Here is a 15,264-nt window from a genome sequence, read left to right as displayed (position 1 = left end):
GAAGCTTTGGAGGCCTGAAGAAAGTGGCATGATATTTCTAAGTACTAAAAGAAGAGAACTATTCACCGAAAACTTCAAAGTTATTCTTCCAAGTCAGAGAAATAAAGACATTCCCAGACAAAGAAACTAAAAGAATTTGTTACTAGCAGACCTTCTCTTAAGGAATGGATAAAGGGAAGTTCTGTGAATAGAAAGAAAATGATGAAGCCAGGCGTTGTGGCACACACACCTGTAATCCCAGCACTCGGGAGGCTGAGGCAGGAGGATCAATGGGAGTTCAAGGCCAGCCTGGGCTACAAAGTGAGCTCAAGGCCAGTCTGAACTTCATAGCAAGACTCTGTCTCAAAAAGACAAAAAAGGGAAAGAAATAAAATGACAAAAGAAGGAATCTTAGAATATAAGGAAAGGATGAGCACAATAAGCAACACTATGAGTAAATAAAGTGGATTTTCTTTCTTATCTTGAGATTAATAAATTATGTTTGAAGGTTGAATCAAGACTATCCTATATGAAAGAAAATAAATGTTAAAACTTTAGCATAATCTAATGTTCTCAGTATATGAAGAGAATAATACATATTATTACAAATGGGAAGGGAAAAAGAACTAAAGGGAAATAAGTTTCTGCTTGTCACTCAAACTGATAAAATTTAGATATCAGTAGATTTCTTTCTAATTTATGTACTCATAATATATACCATCTTCACTAAGAAAGCCATATTAAAGGTACACTAGAAAACACTACACATAAATAAAACTAGAATTCAAAAAAATATTTAAGTAACCTAAATACAGGCAGGATAACAAAAACAAACAAATGAAAAGGAAAGGAGGAAAACACAGTAAATAAAAAGACAGACAAGCCTTAACATATCAATAATTAATTACCCTGAGTGCAAATGGTCTCAGTATACAAATTAAAGGACAGATTGTAAAGAGGATTAAAAAAAAACAAATCATGGGATCTGTAAGAAACTTCCTTCAAATATAATTATATGCAAAAGTTAAAAATAAAAGGACAGAAAAAGGTCATACAAATAATAAAAGGAATCAGGATTCTCTACATCACAAAAACAAACTTCAGAGTAAAGAATATTCTTTGGAACAGAGTAGGAAACTATATAATGATAAAAGTGTCTATCTTCCAGAACGACATAGCAATCCTAAATATATATGCACCAAGTAACAGCAAAACCCAGTAGAACTGAAAGATGAGATGAACAAATTCACAATCATAGCTGGAGGCTTCAACACTGTTTTTACAATAACAGATAAAAACTAGACAAAAAATCAGCATGGATACTCAGTAATACCATCAATGAACAGAACCTAATTGACAGCTATAGAAAACTCTATGCAACATAAGAGAACACACATTCTCTTCAAATACTTATAGAATATATACCAAGACAAATCATGTCCTTGGCTCTAAAACAAACCTGTCAGGCTACACACACCTGTCATCCCAGCACTCTGAGAGGATGATGCAGGAAGATTGCAATTTCAAACTCAGCAGAGGCAACTGAAAAACAGCAAAATCCTGTCTCAAAAACAATTTTTTTTTTTAATGTCTGGGGTATAGTTCCATGGGAAGGTTCTGAACACAATCCCCAGTACTGAAAAAAATTAAAATAACTAAAACTAGAGTATGTCTTCTGTCTAAAATTGAAACAAATATAAAGTAACACAGACAATAAGAAAGTCACAAATACTTAAAAATCTCCACGGGGCATAGAGGAAGTCTCAAAGGAAATTAAAAATACTTCAGACTGAATAGAAATGATAATATAGCATATAAAATGTTTGGGACATGGCTAAGCAGCATGTAGAGGGAAATTTATAGCACCATGTTTCTGAAAAAAATCTAGAATAAGTGTAGGAGACCGAGACTGACCTCCATTGTATATTAGTAGCCGTCTTACGCGCCTTTCCCTTTAAGTCAGGACTGCCTACCGTTGCCTAGCTACTCCCGCCTCAAGAACTAGGACTACCCACCGTTACCTAGTTACTCCCGCCTTGGTCGGGTTATTTGGTTATTCCCGCCTTAGAACTTCCGCGTTTCTCCGTGCCGTATATAAGCACGGCACTTCCCGCTAATAAACGAGGCTTGATCAGAATCTTGTCTTGCCTCCATTCTTCGTGTCTCTTGTCCCTTTATAATCCCCACTCTCCTTCTAGGGTCCTCGTTGACTGTACCCGCAGGCTGGGTCAAATAAGGAGAGTAAATGAACCCAAAACAATCAGAGGGAAATAAGTAGTAAAAACCAAAACCAAAATCAATGAAATTGAAAACAAAACAATTGAGAAAAATTAATTAAACAAAAAGCTATTTCAAAAGACAAATTAAATTGATCAATGATAAACTTTAGCAAGACACAAATATAAAAGGAGACAGAATAAATTACATGTATTAGAAATAAAGTAGAATTTCACTAGAGATATCAAAAGAATAATAAAGGAATACTAGAAATAACACTATACACAAATTGGGCAAGTTGAATGAAATGAATCAAATCCTTATTGTTTCTCAACTTTTTGGCTAAGATTAAATGTAAAATGAATCAAATCCTCAAAAAACCGCAAACTACCATATCTCACCCAATATAAAACTGATATTTTGAATCATCTTATACCTATCAAGGAAACTGATTTTCAAATTGATATTTTGGGCGTATACACACATTTTTTCTACTGATGGAGATGCGAGATCAAAGCAAACTTAAAGACCCAGGGTACTTCAGAACTGACACAGCCTGCTTAGAGCTGAAGCAGCACACGCTGGCTGTTTTTGAGCACTGTACCTTCACAATGTGGGAATCCAATCTGTGACAAGATCTGTTTCAAAGACAATTTGTTGGCCTTCAACCCATGTTGTTGAAGCCATTTCTCAGATGAAACAAGACTCTGCTCAGCCAAGTCTTCCCCGGTCTTGCACAGTTCCTCCTGCTTCTGTAGCTGCTCCTTGGAGACAGGAGAACATGTGTCTGGTCTCTCCATCTCTGACTCTGGAGCTAGGTCCCAGGGACTGCCTGTAAGGGTAATTGTCCAACTTAGACTTCGTGAGAACTTGGAAATAATCCAACATCAACAGAAGAGTAGTTTAACAAAGAGGATATCCATGAAATGGCATTTTATTTACCAGTTAAAATTATAATACAGAAGCCTATTCATTTCAGATGCCTGTTTATGGATTGGGTCTTTTCTCAGAAAAAGTACAAATGGCAAACAAATATATGAAAAAAATTTCAACATCATGGGTCATTCAAGAGATTAAAACAACGCTGAGATCCCATCTCACTCCAGAAAGAATGGCTATCATCAAGAAGTCAACCAATCATAAATGCTGGCGGGGCTATGGGGGAAAAAGAACCTTCTCCCCTGCTGGTGAGAATGTAGACTGGTGCAATCACGGTGGAAATCAGAGTGAAGATTCCTCAAAAAACTAGGTCTGAGGTTCCATTCAACCTAGCTATTCCCCTTCTAGGTATTTTGCTGGAAGAATTAAAAACATCATATCACCGTGATATATGTGCACCCATGTTTATCGCAGCACAGTTTGTAATAGCTAAATCTTGGAAACATCCCTAATGCCCATCAACCAAGAAATGGATAAAAAAAAAAAAAAATGTGGTTTTTTTTGTACGATGCAGTACTACTCAGCCATAAAGAAGAATAAACTCGAGACATTTATTGGTAAATGGATACACCTCGAGACCATACTCTTAAGTAAAATAAACCAAACACGCATGTGTAAATATCACAGTGCTTCTCTGGTGTGAGAAACTGAAAGTGTAAATAAGAACCAAAATGTATAATAGATACTGTGAAATAGGAAGAAATTGTTTAAAAGGAAAGGAGAGTGGGGTGCGGAGAGGAAGGGAAAAGAAATATGAGGGGAAAAAAAGATTAAATGGAAGCAAAACTTTGTAAATAAGGAGGGAAAGAGGTATTGAAGGGAGGGGAGGGGAATAAGAAAAAAAAAAAGAGGAACAAAGACATACTGTGTTCCCTATGATAAATGTAACCATTATGTACATCTAAACTGTACCAATAAACTTAATAACTATAAAAATTATAATATAGATGTGTATTTGTTGGCAAGAAGATAACCACTTATATTGCTAAGAGGATCCATAAAAGTCAGTATCCATATGTATGCACACACCAAAAAAAATCCAGAAAGACACAGACAAACAGGTTTGTGGTAGTTTTCTCACCATGGTAAAAGTATATGTGGCTTTACCCTCTCTATACTGCTTAACTTCTTGTGTTATTTGAGTATTTCTGAGACAGAGTTACCATTAGAATCAGAAAATCACAGAACTTCTCCGTTTTGGAAATAAGTCCTCCCCAGAAGCAGTGCTGCATGTCTGTATTCTAATTATAATCCCACATGACAGCCAACAAGATAAAGTAGATAAAACTCTGAGAGAACCAGACATGGTTGTGCATACTTGTAATCCTAGCTATTCAGGAGACTGAGGCAGGAGGATGGAGAGTTTAGAGCCAGCCTGTCTCAAAATAAAATAAAATAAAAAATAGCTAGAGATATAGCTTAGTGGTGGGGTACCGAGCCTGTATGAGGTTCTGGATTCAATCCCCAGTACTGATAGAAAGAGAAAGCAAATGGAGTGTCTACCTAGCAGCTGGCAGCAGGTGAGTACCAGGGCATAGCTTGGCCCCGCTGAATTTTTTATTTTCTGAGACTCACTTGAAAATTGGACTTAAGCATTCTCCTTCATGGAATCAGGTATTCTGAGATCAACTGAGCTCAAGGCAAAATGAAACATACTAAACTTGTGTGGCCCCACCCAAATATAGCTCTTGTGCCCAAGAGGAAGGGAGTGGCCAAATGTAATGCAATCCTAACCCACTCACCACAGCTAGGCAGGGCCTGATGACTTGGAGGAAGTGTAGAAAGCTTTGCTCACTTCTGTAAACAGTGTGCAGTGCATGTAAGTTGGTTCCCTGCACTGTAAAACTTTTCAACAATAAAAATGCCCCATTTCCTATTTCTAAAACTCTAATTGCATTTTCTGAAAGTGTCAGCTTATGACACAGAAATTGAGTCAAACACAAAAATCAGCTGGATGCAACCAGGGAGGTTTTTGTAAAAAGAAATGAGAAGAATTATGATTATCAAGCATCTGTTCTACATTATGGCAGGCGCAGTATACATTTAATACTTATAGTAACCTTCTGAGGTAGGTTCTACTTTGATTCCCAAGACAGAGCAGTCTTCACTAGCTTGTTCACAGCTGGCAGGAGGTGTAGCTGATTCTAACCCAGGCCATTCAGCTCCAGGGTCGGTGTTCTTGCATCAGCTCCTATTTGCTGATCAGCCACTGGGCAGAGAGCCCTTCGTATTCAATGCCCACAGATTCCTCATAATCATATGGGTTATGCCCTGTTAATATCCCACTCACATGTGAGGGTAAGAAGCTTGGAGAATGTAAAGAACATATTCAAAAGTTCTGATTTCATCATTTCCAAAAATTCTAATTTGAATTAGAATTCAAAAGAACATATTCAAAAGCTTGGAGAATGTAAAGAACATATTCAAAAGCCAGAAAGTGGCAAAATCAGGAGGCAGAGCCATTTCTTAACCACTCTGTTAACCGTAAAACTACCCTCCTCTCTGGAGCCTATGGGACAAGTCCACAACTGTGTCCCACCAATAGGGGTGCATTTTACTAGGGTGCTGAAGACAGAGAGCACTGATCTTGATCCTCCGAACTCAAGCTTTGCAGACTTCCTAGCTCACTGTCTTAGGCTTGAGTGATAATGATTCTATTTCAAGGTTTATGTGAGTTTGTATTGTCCACATCTGTTGACTTACAAAGGTACACAAATTCACGCTATTGGTAAAGATCTCACTTTCTGTCTCCAAGCCTAAACTTATGAGCATGCTACAAGATTACTTGGAGAAAGTCACAGAAGAGTACAAAAGTTTAGAATCAAAACTCACTGTAAGCCTGTTCTGCTACTTTAGGACGTGACCCCGCCTCTCTATAATAGAAATATATCTGCACACCCTAACCCAGGGCTACGACAAAGAATGAACGGGATGATACACCAGTTATGCATGAGCGAGCATGTGTTATTTTGGAAAAAGAATGTACAGAGAAATTATCTCCAAGTGCAGAAATTATCTCTATGTACAGAGAAATTATCTACCAGTCATTATCCTTTAGTAACTGTGTGTTGTTTCCGGATACCCACTTCTACTCCAAGCATGTTTCTGTTCTGAAATTCTCAGTCATCTTGAACTATGAGGTTTAGAATGAATCACAGAAACAAGGGCACACGAATATGCTTCCGCTTTCTTTTTGGGATCTGTCCACAGAGTCTGTAACTGAAGTTCTTTTAAACTGGGTCAGTTGTTCCTATAGAAACGAGGAAAGGAAGCACAGAGAAAGATTTCTGATGATTTCATCATTTCCAATTAATCTTTCTCTTCCCTGAAACACATCCATCTCCTATGTTCTTGCTGGAGGGAACAGTATGTCTTAGGTTTAAAGGGGAGCATTTTGACATAAACTGTCCTAATATGTTTTTCTGAGTGGATTTTCAAACCTTGAGGAGGAGCTCAGAAGGCTTTGTTTTTATGCCAAAAGGACACGTTCTTTTAAAATAAATTTTGTTTTTAAATTTTAATTAAATCAAGAAGATTCTTGATCCCAAATAAAAGACAATAATATTTCCTACTTTATCTGATCCAATCTCTTTTGTGGTCATATTAGGGTTTTCTTATTAATATTTTTAAAAATGTGATTAGGACAGGTGTGGTGATGCACACCTATAATCTAGGGATACTCAGGAGGGTTGAGGCAAGAGGATCACAAATTTAGTGCCAGCCTGGGCAACTTAATGAGACTCAGTCTCAAAAACAAATAAAAAGATAAAGACTGGGAAATAGCTCAGAGTCAGAACACTTGTCTAGCACAGGTGAGGGTCTGGATTTGATCCCAGTACCATGTGTATGTGTGTGTGTGTGTGTGTGCGCGCGCGCGCGCGTGGGTGTGTCTGTGTGTGTGTCTGTGTGCGTAATTGGTTCTGTTGAATCTGAGTGCCTATATGACTCCTCATGAGTCAGACTTTAACGCTAGGGTTTTACAGCCTAAGAATACCTGTATTATCACAGATAAAAGGGTCTGGAAACTGGGACTTAGCCAGAGAAAACAAGGAAGGGAAGGAAGAAAGAAAGGGCATCTCCCAAGAGAAGGGCCCTTCTATTCAAGCAGGATAAAGAACCATTCCATCAAAGCAAGGAAGCCTGCCCCAAACAAGAACCTGAAAAAGTACACATACACACACACACCTCGCCTGCTTTCCCATCGCCACGCTGACCTCAGTGTGGAATCTGCAGGGCCTATGCCTAGTGCTGCCTCCGCCACTACACCCTCCAATCGCTCCCAGCAACTTTCCAACCTCTCCCTGGAAAAGCCCTAACTTTTACTTTGCAACTTCATTACTCTGGCCTTTGATACTTCAGCTCTGTCCTATCTGGACCAGAAGGTTCAATGGCCTTGGTGACAAATTACACGAAGACTTTCAGCCGGTACTTTGTACAAGTGTTCAGATGAATTAATCACTCAGAACTGCATGTACTGAGAGAATCCTGAGTGTTTTAAGGAAGGCAAACAATTCACAGTTCCCATAAAGCTAAAATTAAGAAACAGCCATCCTTTAAAACATAGACATATAATTTTCTGGATATAACCATTCTGTTTAATTATTATTATTATTTGAAGAGTTTTCTCATCTGAGATTACAATAAATTGAGGAACAGACAATCTCAGCATCAGAAACAATTCACATATCCCAAGTGAGCATAGCCCTAAGTTGTGAAAGCTATCCCAAGAGCAGTAGAGTTGCGGGAAAGAGAAAGTGATTTCTTGGAAAGTGTAAGCTAAAGCCAGGCCCAGGCAAAAAGAAAGGTTATGTGCTTACCAAAGGCCCCGACCACAGGAAGTGGGGGCTCTGCATCCAGCTAGCCCTGTGCTTCTGGTCTCCTCCCCTTCGCAGGTCAGCCAAGAATTGCCCCAAGGCTGGCCCAGGATAAGAGTCTTGGGGAAATCCCGGTTGCTGTTGGAGACTGGGCTGTACGGGGTTAAGCCGCTAAACATAGGGACCTCTGGCTGTGTTGGAAAAGAGCATATATGCATGGTGCTCTGAAATGAAGATAACCACAGCTGAGGCGATCAAGGACATGGGTAGCTGACAACCCCTATTCCAGAGCAATAAAGCTGCCCAACTTAGACATAAGACACATCTTAACTGGCAAAATTTACTGTTTCGAGAAGACTTTGAACTAACTCCCAAGGTCCTGCTCAGTTCCTGGGCTTGCCTCAGTATCTCTTTCCTTTGTTTGAAAACCAAATAAATATGGGCCACCCAGAGAAGTTCTCTGTGTCAACCTCCAGGGAATCTTGAATTCTGTTAGGGGACTTTGATCCTCCTGGAGCCCTGAAATCATACCATTTGTCCTTTTATTAAGCTGTTCACTGTCCACTCATTTAGGAGATTGGGGCAGGCCAAGATCCCAATACATGCCCAGGAAAGGTGGTCATGTGTGGCCTATAGTTGAGGGACAATGCAAAATTTAGAGTCCACTGATGCAATTTAAATATCTGGTAAGCTTTATTGTGTGAAGGAGTTGCTTGTCTTGTTTTGTTTTGTTCTGTTTTGTTTGCAGTGTCCAGGGCCTCATGCATGCTAGGCAATTGCTCTACCACTGAGCTACATCCCCAGCCCATACATTTGGTAAGTTTTGTGATCAACATCCCAAATGTAGTAGTTTTTTAAAAAGAAGAAGGAGAAGGAGACGGAGGAGAAAGAGGAGGAGGAGGAGGAAGAGACAGAGGAGAAAGAGGAGGAGGAGGAGGAAGAGAAGGAGGAAGAGAAGCAGGAGGAGGAGGAGAAGGAGGAGGAGAAGGAGAAGGACAAGGAGAAGGACAAGGAGAAGGACAAGGACAAAAAGGAGAAGGAGAAGGAGAAGAAATCAAGGCCAGGTGGATATATCACATGATTTATGTGTGTTTTTGAATTTTTCTGAAAGAAAGGAAACTGGGATGATGCTCCCTGGTGTATCTTGCTCCAGTCTTACCATGACCTGAATATTCAGTGCTTAAGAGCAAGGCTAGGTGGTGATCATCAGCTCCAGTAAGATGGAAATGGCTTGTCCCACAGCTGAGAAAATAGCACCAAGAAAAGAAAATCTGAGAATAACTGAAGTGCTTTAGGCAGTAGATCGTTGCTGAGAAGAAAGGGAGAACTCCCAAGAAGATGAAAGGAAAAACTCTGTGTATGAGATGAAAACTGAACCTAATTATTATTTTATGTCCATCTTAAACAGAGTCAGAGAAAGCGATGTGATTGTGAAAACCTCATGTGTGCAACAGGAAGCAACTAGACACCTTTCCAGGAAGGAAAGTTGTTGAAAGCTTCAGAGCAAGCAGGTGGCTTGGGGGGAGGGGGCTGACTATTCATATTTATCATTATTTATTAGAAATACGTTTCTCCTGGTTCTCATACTTCCTCCAAAGTCCAAGCGGATTTCATCATGGTATTACTGTTGCTATGGCACAGAAAGAAACTAGAGGAGCTGATTCTCCACCAGTGCAGCTGGAACTTCTGGGTGGGTACACCTTTCTGGGTGGGAGGACCCTCTAGACTAGGAGGGGAGAGGAGGGTATCTCCTCCAGGCTTGGCTTGACCCTACAGTTAAGTGAGTCTGGCCAGATTACTGAGATTTCCTAGGACTGTCCTGCATCTACGAAGAGCAAGTGGAGTCCAGCTTAGAAATCATATACGCCCGGGTTTCCCCTATATCACCTGCCCAAAAGCTCAACACCTTGCAAGTTCCGGCTGTCGCGATGGTTGGTGTGCCCACACTTACGAGGCAGTCTGTCCCGTGGAAGGCAGGGTGGCTCCCGTTCAGCAATGCCCCTGCCATCCTCCGGGGCTCATCTGACCCTAGAGGGCAGGCAAGGTAAGCATCCTGCTGGTGGATAAAGCAGTGATCCTCGCGGGCTAAGGGTCGGAGCTCCCTGCTAAGGGTTCCAGACCTCTAAAGTCTCTGTTGATGACAATGGCGCCACGGTTGCTAGGACACGGCCAATCACGTTGCAGCTCGCGAGCAGGCCCCGCCCACGGAGCGCGCCAAGGGGAGGGGGCTGAACAGGAGTCGGGGGCTCTGGGAGCTGGGTCCAGGGACAGGAGCTGAAGGCCAGAGGTACAGGGAGGCTGGCGTTGTCCCCGGAGCCTAGGAGAATTACCAGTGGTGAATATTAATGAATTAATTTAAATACACAGATGCCCCCAGCTAAGAAGCCCGGATGCGAGCATATTGCTGAAGAAATCTCCTCACCATACAGTTGAGAAATAGAAACATAGAGCTGGGGCGGTTAGTGACAGACTTGGGTGGGGCTGAGATTCACAGAGGGCCAGTGAGCTGCAATTTTGCACCTTTGAAAGTAGGGACTTTTCTATTAGATATGAGTATTCCTGTAGGCATGATGCTCTCCATTCGTGTTTATTTCTGGCCCATTTTCGTTTTGCATTATCAAGTAAGCAAAGGGCTGAAAGTACTACCTACGATTTTCCAGGCACGAGCACCAAAAACAGTGCTTATTAAACAAAATCTTATAAATTCTTAATAAAAGAGCCCATTGGCAGATACTGCTTTTAACACTTGGGATATGAATTATGTTTGAGAACCGAAGACGTGACCAGATCATTTGTAGGCTTTTGAGTCAAAGCTCAAATAAAACATATTTAATATTAGAACTAATTCTTTCCCCAACAAAAAATTTATTTCTTCCACAGTGGTCTATTTTTCCTTTGTTCTTTTAATGCCTTGATAATCCAACGAGTACAGAAATGTTGAGTTTCAGATCACAGATCATTCTGTGAAGTTATTAGGTTGCATACCTTTGGCCTCGCAAGTGACATCTGCCAGCCGCACCACAGAAAAAACAAAAACTTGACAGTACTAAAGATTCTGCTCCAAAGGATAGTAGGCTACCAGCCGTGCCCACAGAATGCCACATAATCCCTCCTGCCCACACCCTGCCCCGTAATATTCCTCAGTCACCAAGGTAATATCCAAGCATAGCCACCTCCTGCCCCACCTCCACCCCATCTATGCCTTCTCCTTCCCTGGGACACTCGCCACAGACACGCACAGCACTGCAGATGACTGTTTCTGCCTGCTATGTTTATGGGTCCATAAACACACTATCTTAGGAAAACGTTAATCAAGTGAGCAAAAAGGTTAAGTCATTTTGAAGTCTTGCATAGCTGAGTTCAGTTCAGCTAGCTACTTCCTTTCTTTCTTTTCTTTTCTTTCTTTCCTTTTTTTTTTTTTTTTGGTACTGGGAATCAAACTCAGGGCCTTGAGTTTGCCAGGCAGGCGCTGTGCTGCTCAGCTACATCCCAGGCTGAGAGCTTCTTTCAGCCTCAGTGATTCACTTGTATCATGCTAGCCCTATCCTTGAATAACACAGTGCCTAACCAGCTGAGGTCAGTGTTCAGGGCCCACATTATATTTTTACCCTCTTTCCTCACTGTGTGCATCCATGTTTCCCCAGCAGAGGGACTAAACAGGTCCCTGCCTCCGGGCACAAGTGCTTTACTCAGGGCACCTGATGCCCCCACTTGGGAACGCACGGCCCCTGGGGTCCTTCCACAGACACCCCAGCCCCAGTGACTGCTGTCCCTGTCACTGCTTGGTGCCACACTCTTGGCAACCACTGACTGTCTTGTGACAGTCTTCCTTGTTATTTGACCTTTGTCCTGTTTACTTTTCAGGTTGAATGGCTTTTCTTTTCCTTCATACAAGTCTGTCCACAACACTGCTTAAGCTTATGACCATGATTAGGACCTGTGGCAGGAAAGAGACATTGATAAATAAAATGAGAGGATGAAAGCAATTTTCCTAAGCCCGTTGCAAACCCTGGAACCAGAGGAAAAGGAGAAAGTTCATTTGAGGGATTCCTGCTCTGCATGAGAGTCCCAGGTGGGGTGAAAATGGAGGCGCTGTCTTCAGAGCAGTGGGGACAGATGGGGAACAACTATAGCAGGCAGCTGGCCCTGCTTTATAGGCCCTTTGGGTGAAGTTGGATCTTGCGGGGAGGTGGACAGAGTCCAAACCAGACATTGGTACTCACATTCCCTGTAAACTCATCATAAGTTGAAACTATTTTAAGTCAAAAACATATTTAATCCACCTAACTTACTTTTTTGTTGTTGTTGTTGTTTTTTTTTTTGGTTTTTCTCCGGTACCGGGAACCGAACTCACGACCTTGCTAGGCAGGCGCTTTTTGCCGCTGAGCTAAATCCCCAGCCCCTCACCTGACTTACTGAACAACAGAGGTGTAGAGTGCCAGTGGTGTCCCCTGTGATGATGAGTCTGTCAGGGACCAAGCTCGCTACCACTGCTTCGTATCACGAGCATCTCACAGGCTAGGCTGGGAAAAAGAGGCAACAATGTGAAGTTTGAAGTGCAGTTTCTACTGAATGTGGATCACTTTTGTACCATCATAAGGCTGAAAAATCTTTAAATGGAACCATTGTAAGTCAGAGACTACCTGTGCCCTGATGTTCTTGAGTTTGATGTTCATTATTTAGGGAGAGAATCCAAGACCCTGGCTCCCAGTCTAGCAGCTGTCATGAGGAACAGAGCTCTCAGGCAGTTTTCTATCCTGAATGATTACTAGTTCACTTTTACCCAATGGAATTATGGCTTAAAAGTAGTAGCTAGAATTTATGGAGTGGCAGTGTTCTAAGAGCTGTAAATATATTATGTCATTTAATATTTAGAAAACCTCCATGAAGGAACTATCAGAATATCCTCATTTTATAGATAAGCAAAATGAGACATAAGATTAAGTGACTTTTTCAAAGCCTCTCAGACTTTGCACCCAGACACCCTGACTCCACCTCCTGTCCTCCTAGTTATTGGTTGTGTCGATCAATTATTGGTTTCCATTTTCTGCAAAAGGGATTTTTTTTTTGTCTTCTCAGTGGTACAGTGTTCTTTGCAACTGCATGTTAATACCACAGCAAAAACCTCACTGAATGGTTTTTTGAAGGGGCTTTTCTTTTCTTTTTTAGCACTGGGGATTGAACTCATGACATTGTGCATGCTGGGCAAGTGCTCTACCACTGAGCTACATCTGCAGTCCCTTTTTTTTTTTCAATTTTATTTTTGTACAGGATATTGCTAAGTTGCACAGGCTGGCTTTGAACTTGTCATTCTCCTGCCTCAGCCACCTAAGTGGCTGTCATTACGGGGGTGTGCTATCACTCCCAGCTGTGGCTTCTTGTAGGAGGGCTAATAATTATCAAGAGGGTTCTGTTTTACAAAAGCCTTTGGCATAAACGATTACAAGCCCTATGTCTGTGACAGTGTTTCTATTTGAGTAAGAAAAGTTTTTGGACTCTGTGTGTGTGTATGTGTGTGCGTGTGTATTTCCCATTGTATGTATTCCCACATGTAGCACATTGGGAAACAGAATGCCTGCAGCTTTCTCTGTCTGCTGTTCTCCAGAAGGCTGAGCCTTAGCTTATATGGTGGGGAGCAGTTTCCACTGGCCAGGGACTGTCCTGAGCTCCTCATCTCCTCCACCTAGTAATTAGATCAGGTCATGTGACTTCCTCTGGTCAATGGGCAATGGGGGCAGGGTATGGCCCTTGGTCACTTTCACTTAAATTACACTGACTAGGATTCAGTCCATGTTCATATTAATTGCAAGGGAGGCTGAGCTAGGCAGTCCAGCTATGTGCTCAAGAAGAGGGAAGCTATATACGAATGGACAGCTGGTCTCTGCCACACACTATGAACTGGGCTTCCCTCAATCTACCTGCCATGGCCTGCTCAGCTCTTGAAGTTCCTAGGGGGAATGATGGTGAGAGGATAGAAAAAATAAAGATAAGAGACAAAACTGAGGTCATGTGGAGCCCTCTCTCTCTGGATGGGAGGAAAGGAGCTGCTTAACCACCATAGGGCATTTATTTATACATTTGACAAACTGGTATCACGTGAAACAGCTTTCACTAGCAACCAATTGCTTGGATTATCTGCGACTTTCTTTGTTCTCCAACCTGCCTTGCCTCATCCCCACATGTGCAACCAATTTCCAGCTTTGGCCACTCTCTACAGCTACCCACAGGATTAACCAGGCTCTGTAAACTAGCTGACCAGGCCATCAGATCCCAGGACTAGTGAGTTAGCGATATACAGATGCTGCTCCAGCCAGTTAGGTTGTATTTTTATCATGTCATATATGTTCATTTTCAAATCCATTGAAATAGGTTAGACTCTTATGTAATTTCATGAAATGTTTAAATTAGTTAAATATAAGTGTTGAAAGGGGGAAACATGTCTATGAAGTGTAACATGAATGCTTGGGACATACCAGATGGAAGTGAGTCACAGTCTTAATTCATTTCTCTTGCTATAATGGAATACATGAGATAGAGTTATTTATAAAGAAAAGAGGTTGAATTTAGCTGACAGCTCTGGAGGCAGAGAAATTTAAGACCAGGTGGCCACATCTGGCAAGCGGCTCAGACTGTGTCGTAATAGGAGGGAAGACATCACATGGCAGAGGCACCTGTAGGAGAAGCAAGCAGGAGCCAAGGAAAGCTGTACTCACTTGATAAAAAACTACTCTGATGAAACGAATCCAATTCTGTGACAGTAGGATCTCCTTCATGAGAAAGGCGTGAATCCACTTGTGAGAGTTCCGCTCCCATGACGCACACCTCCCAGGAGGCCGTACCTCCCAGACTGCTACTCGAGGGATCAGACCTCAGCATGTGTTTGGTGAGCACAAATCATGTCCAAATCTCAGCAGTCCATAAATAGCACTACTATTGCATGAGGAATACATGAGACTCCACCCCAAAATGGGGCAGAGGATGAGAAGTCATAGAAACCTACAAGTGTTCAGGTCTCAGATTATTTTGCATGTATCTCTAAGGTCTATTTCCTCCTTATAGAAAATGGACATCATTATTATCTGAGGGTCATTTTTGAGAGAAAGAGGAAAAACTCTGACCGATGAACAATCATTCAAAGAAAAAAACCCAATGAAACATAAGCCTTAGAAAGAAGTAAAGTCATGACTTTTATTCAAATATAAAAGTGAGCACATGTAGAAGATTTTATTAAATACATCTGTGTCGGTTTGGGGCGGCTTATTTTGCAAGGGGAACAACATAATACAGGACACATACTTCATATGATTATTTATAA

At 41.5% G+C, this 15,264-nt stretch overlaps 1 protein-coding gene across 9 annotated transcripts in view; it reads right to left on the bottom strand.

Moving 5' to 3' along the window:
* The window catches only part of Vwa3b (von Willebrand factor A domain containing 3B), a 192,190-nt gene extending 182,104 nt beyond the window's left edge, over window positions 1-10,086 (bottom strand). For 6 of the 9 annotated variants that reach the window (XM_005400701.2, XM_005400706.2, XM_005400705.2 and 3 more), the window contains exons 1-2: window positions 6,177-6,198; window positions 2,801-3,028 (exon numbers count right to left, since the gene is read on the bottom strand). In XM_005400701.2, the coding sequence (XP_005400758.1) occupies window positions 2,801-3,028; window positions 6,177-6,183 (235 nt within the window). In that variant the 5' untranslated portion in view covers window positions 6,184-6,198. Of the gene's footprint in view, window positions 1-2,800; window positions 3,029-6,176; window positions 6,199-6,221; window positions 6,386-7,952; window positions 8,141-9,900 lie in introns of those variants that run through there. The other 3 variants (XM_005400703.2, XM_013522812.1, XM_005400704.2) reach the window with 3 other exon arrangements.
* Window positions 10,087-15,264: the final 5,178 nt, after the last annotated feature.

The sequence above is a fragment of the Chinchilla lanigera genome, unplaced genomic scaffold, assembly GCF_000276665.1.
Source record: "Chinchilla lanigera isolate Chin_1 unplaced genomic scaffold, ChiLan1.0 scaffold00069, whole genome shotgun sequence".
Lineage (NCBI taxonomy): Eukaryota > Metazoa > Chordata > Mammalia > Rodentia > Chinchillidae > Chinchilla > Chinchilla lanigera.
Note: the sequence above shows the minus strand (reverse complement) of the source record. Positions and strands in the feature narration are given on the sequence as shown.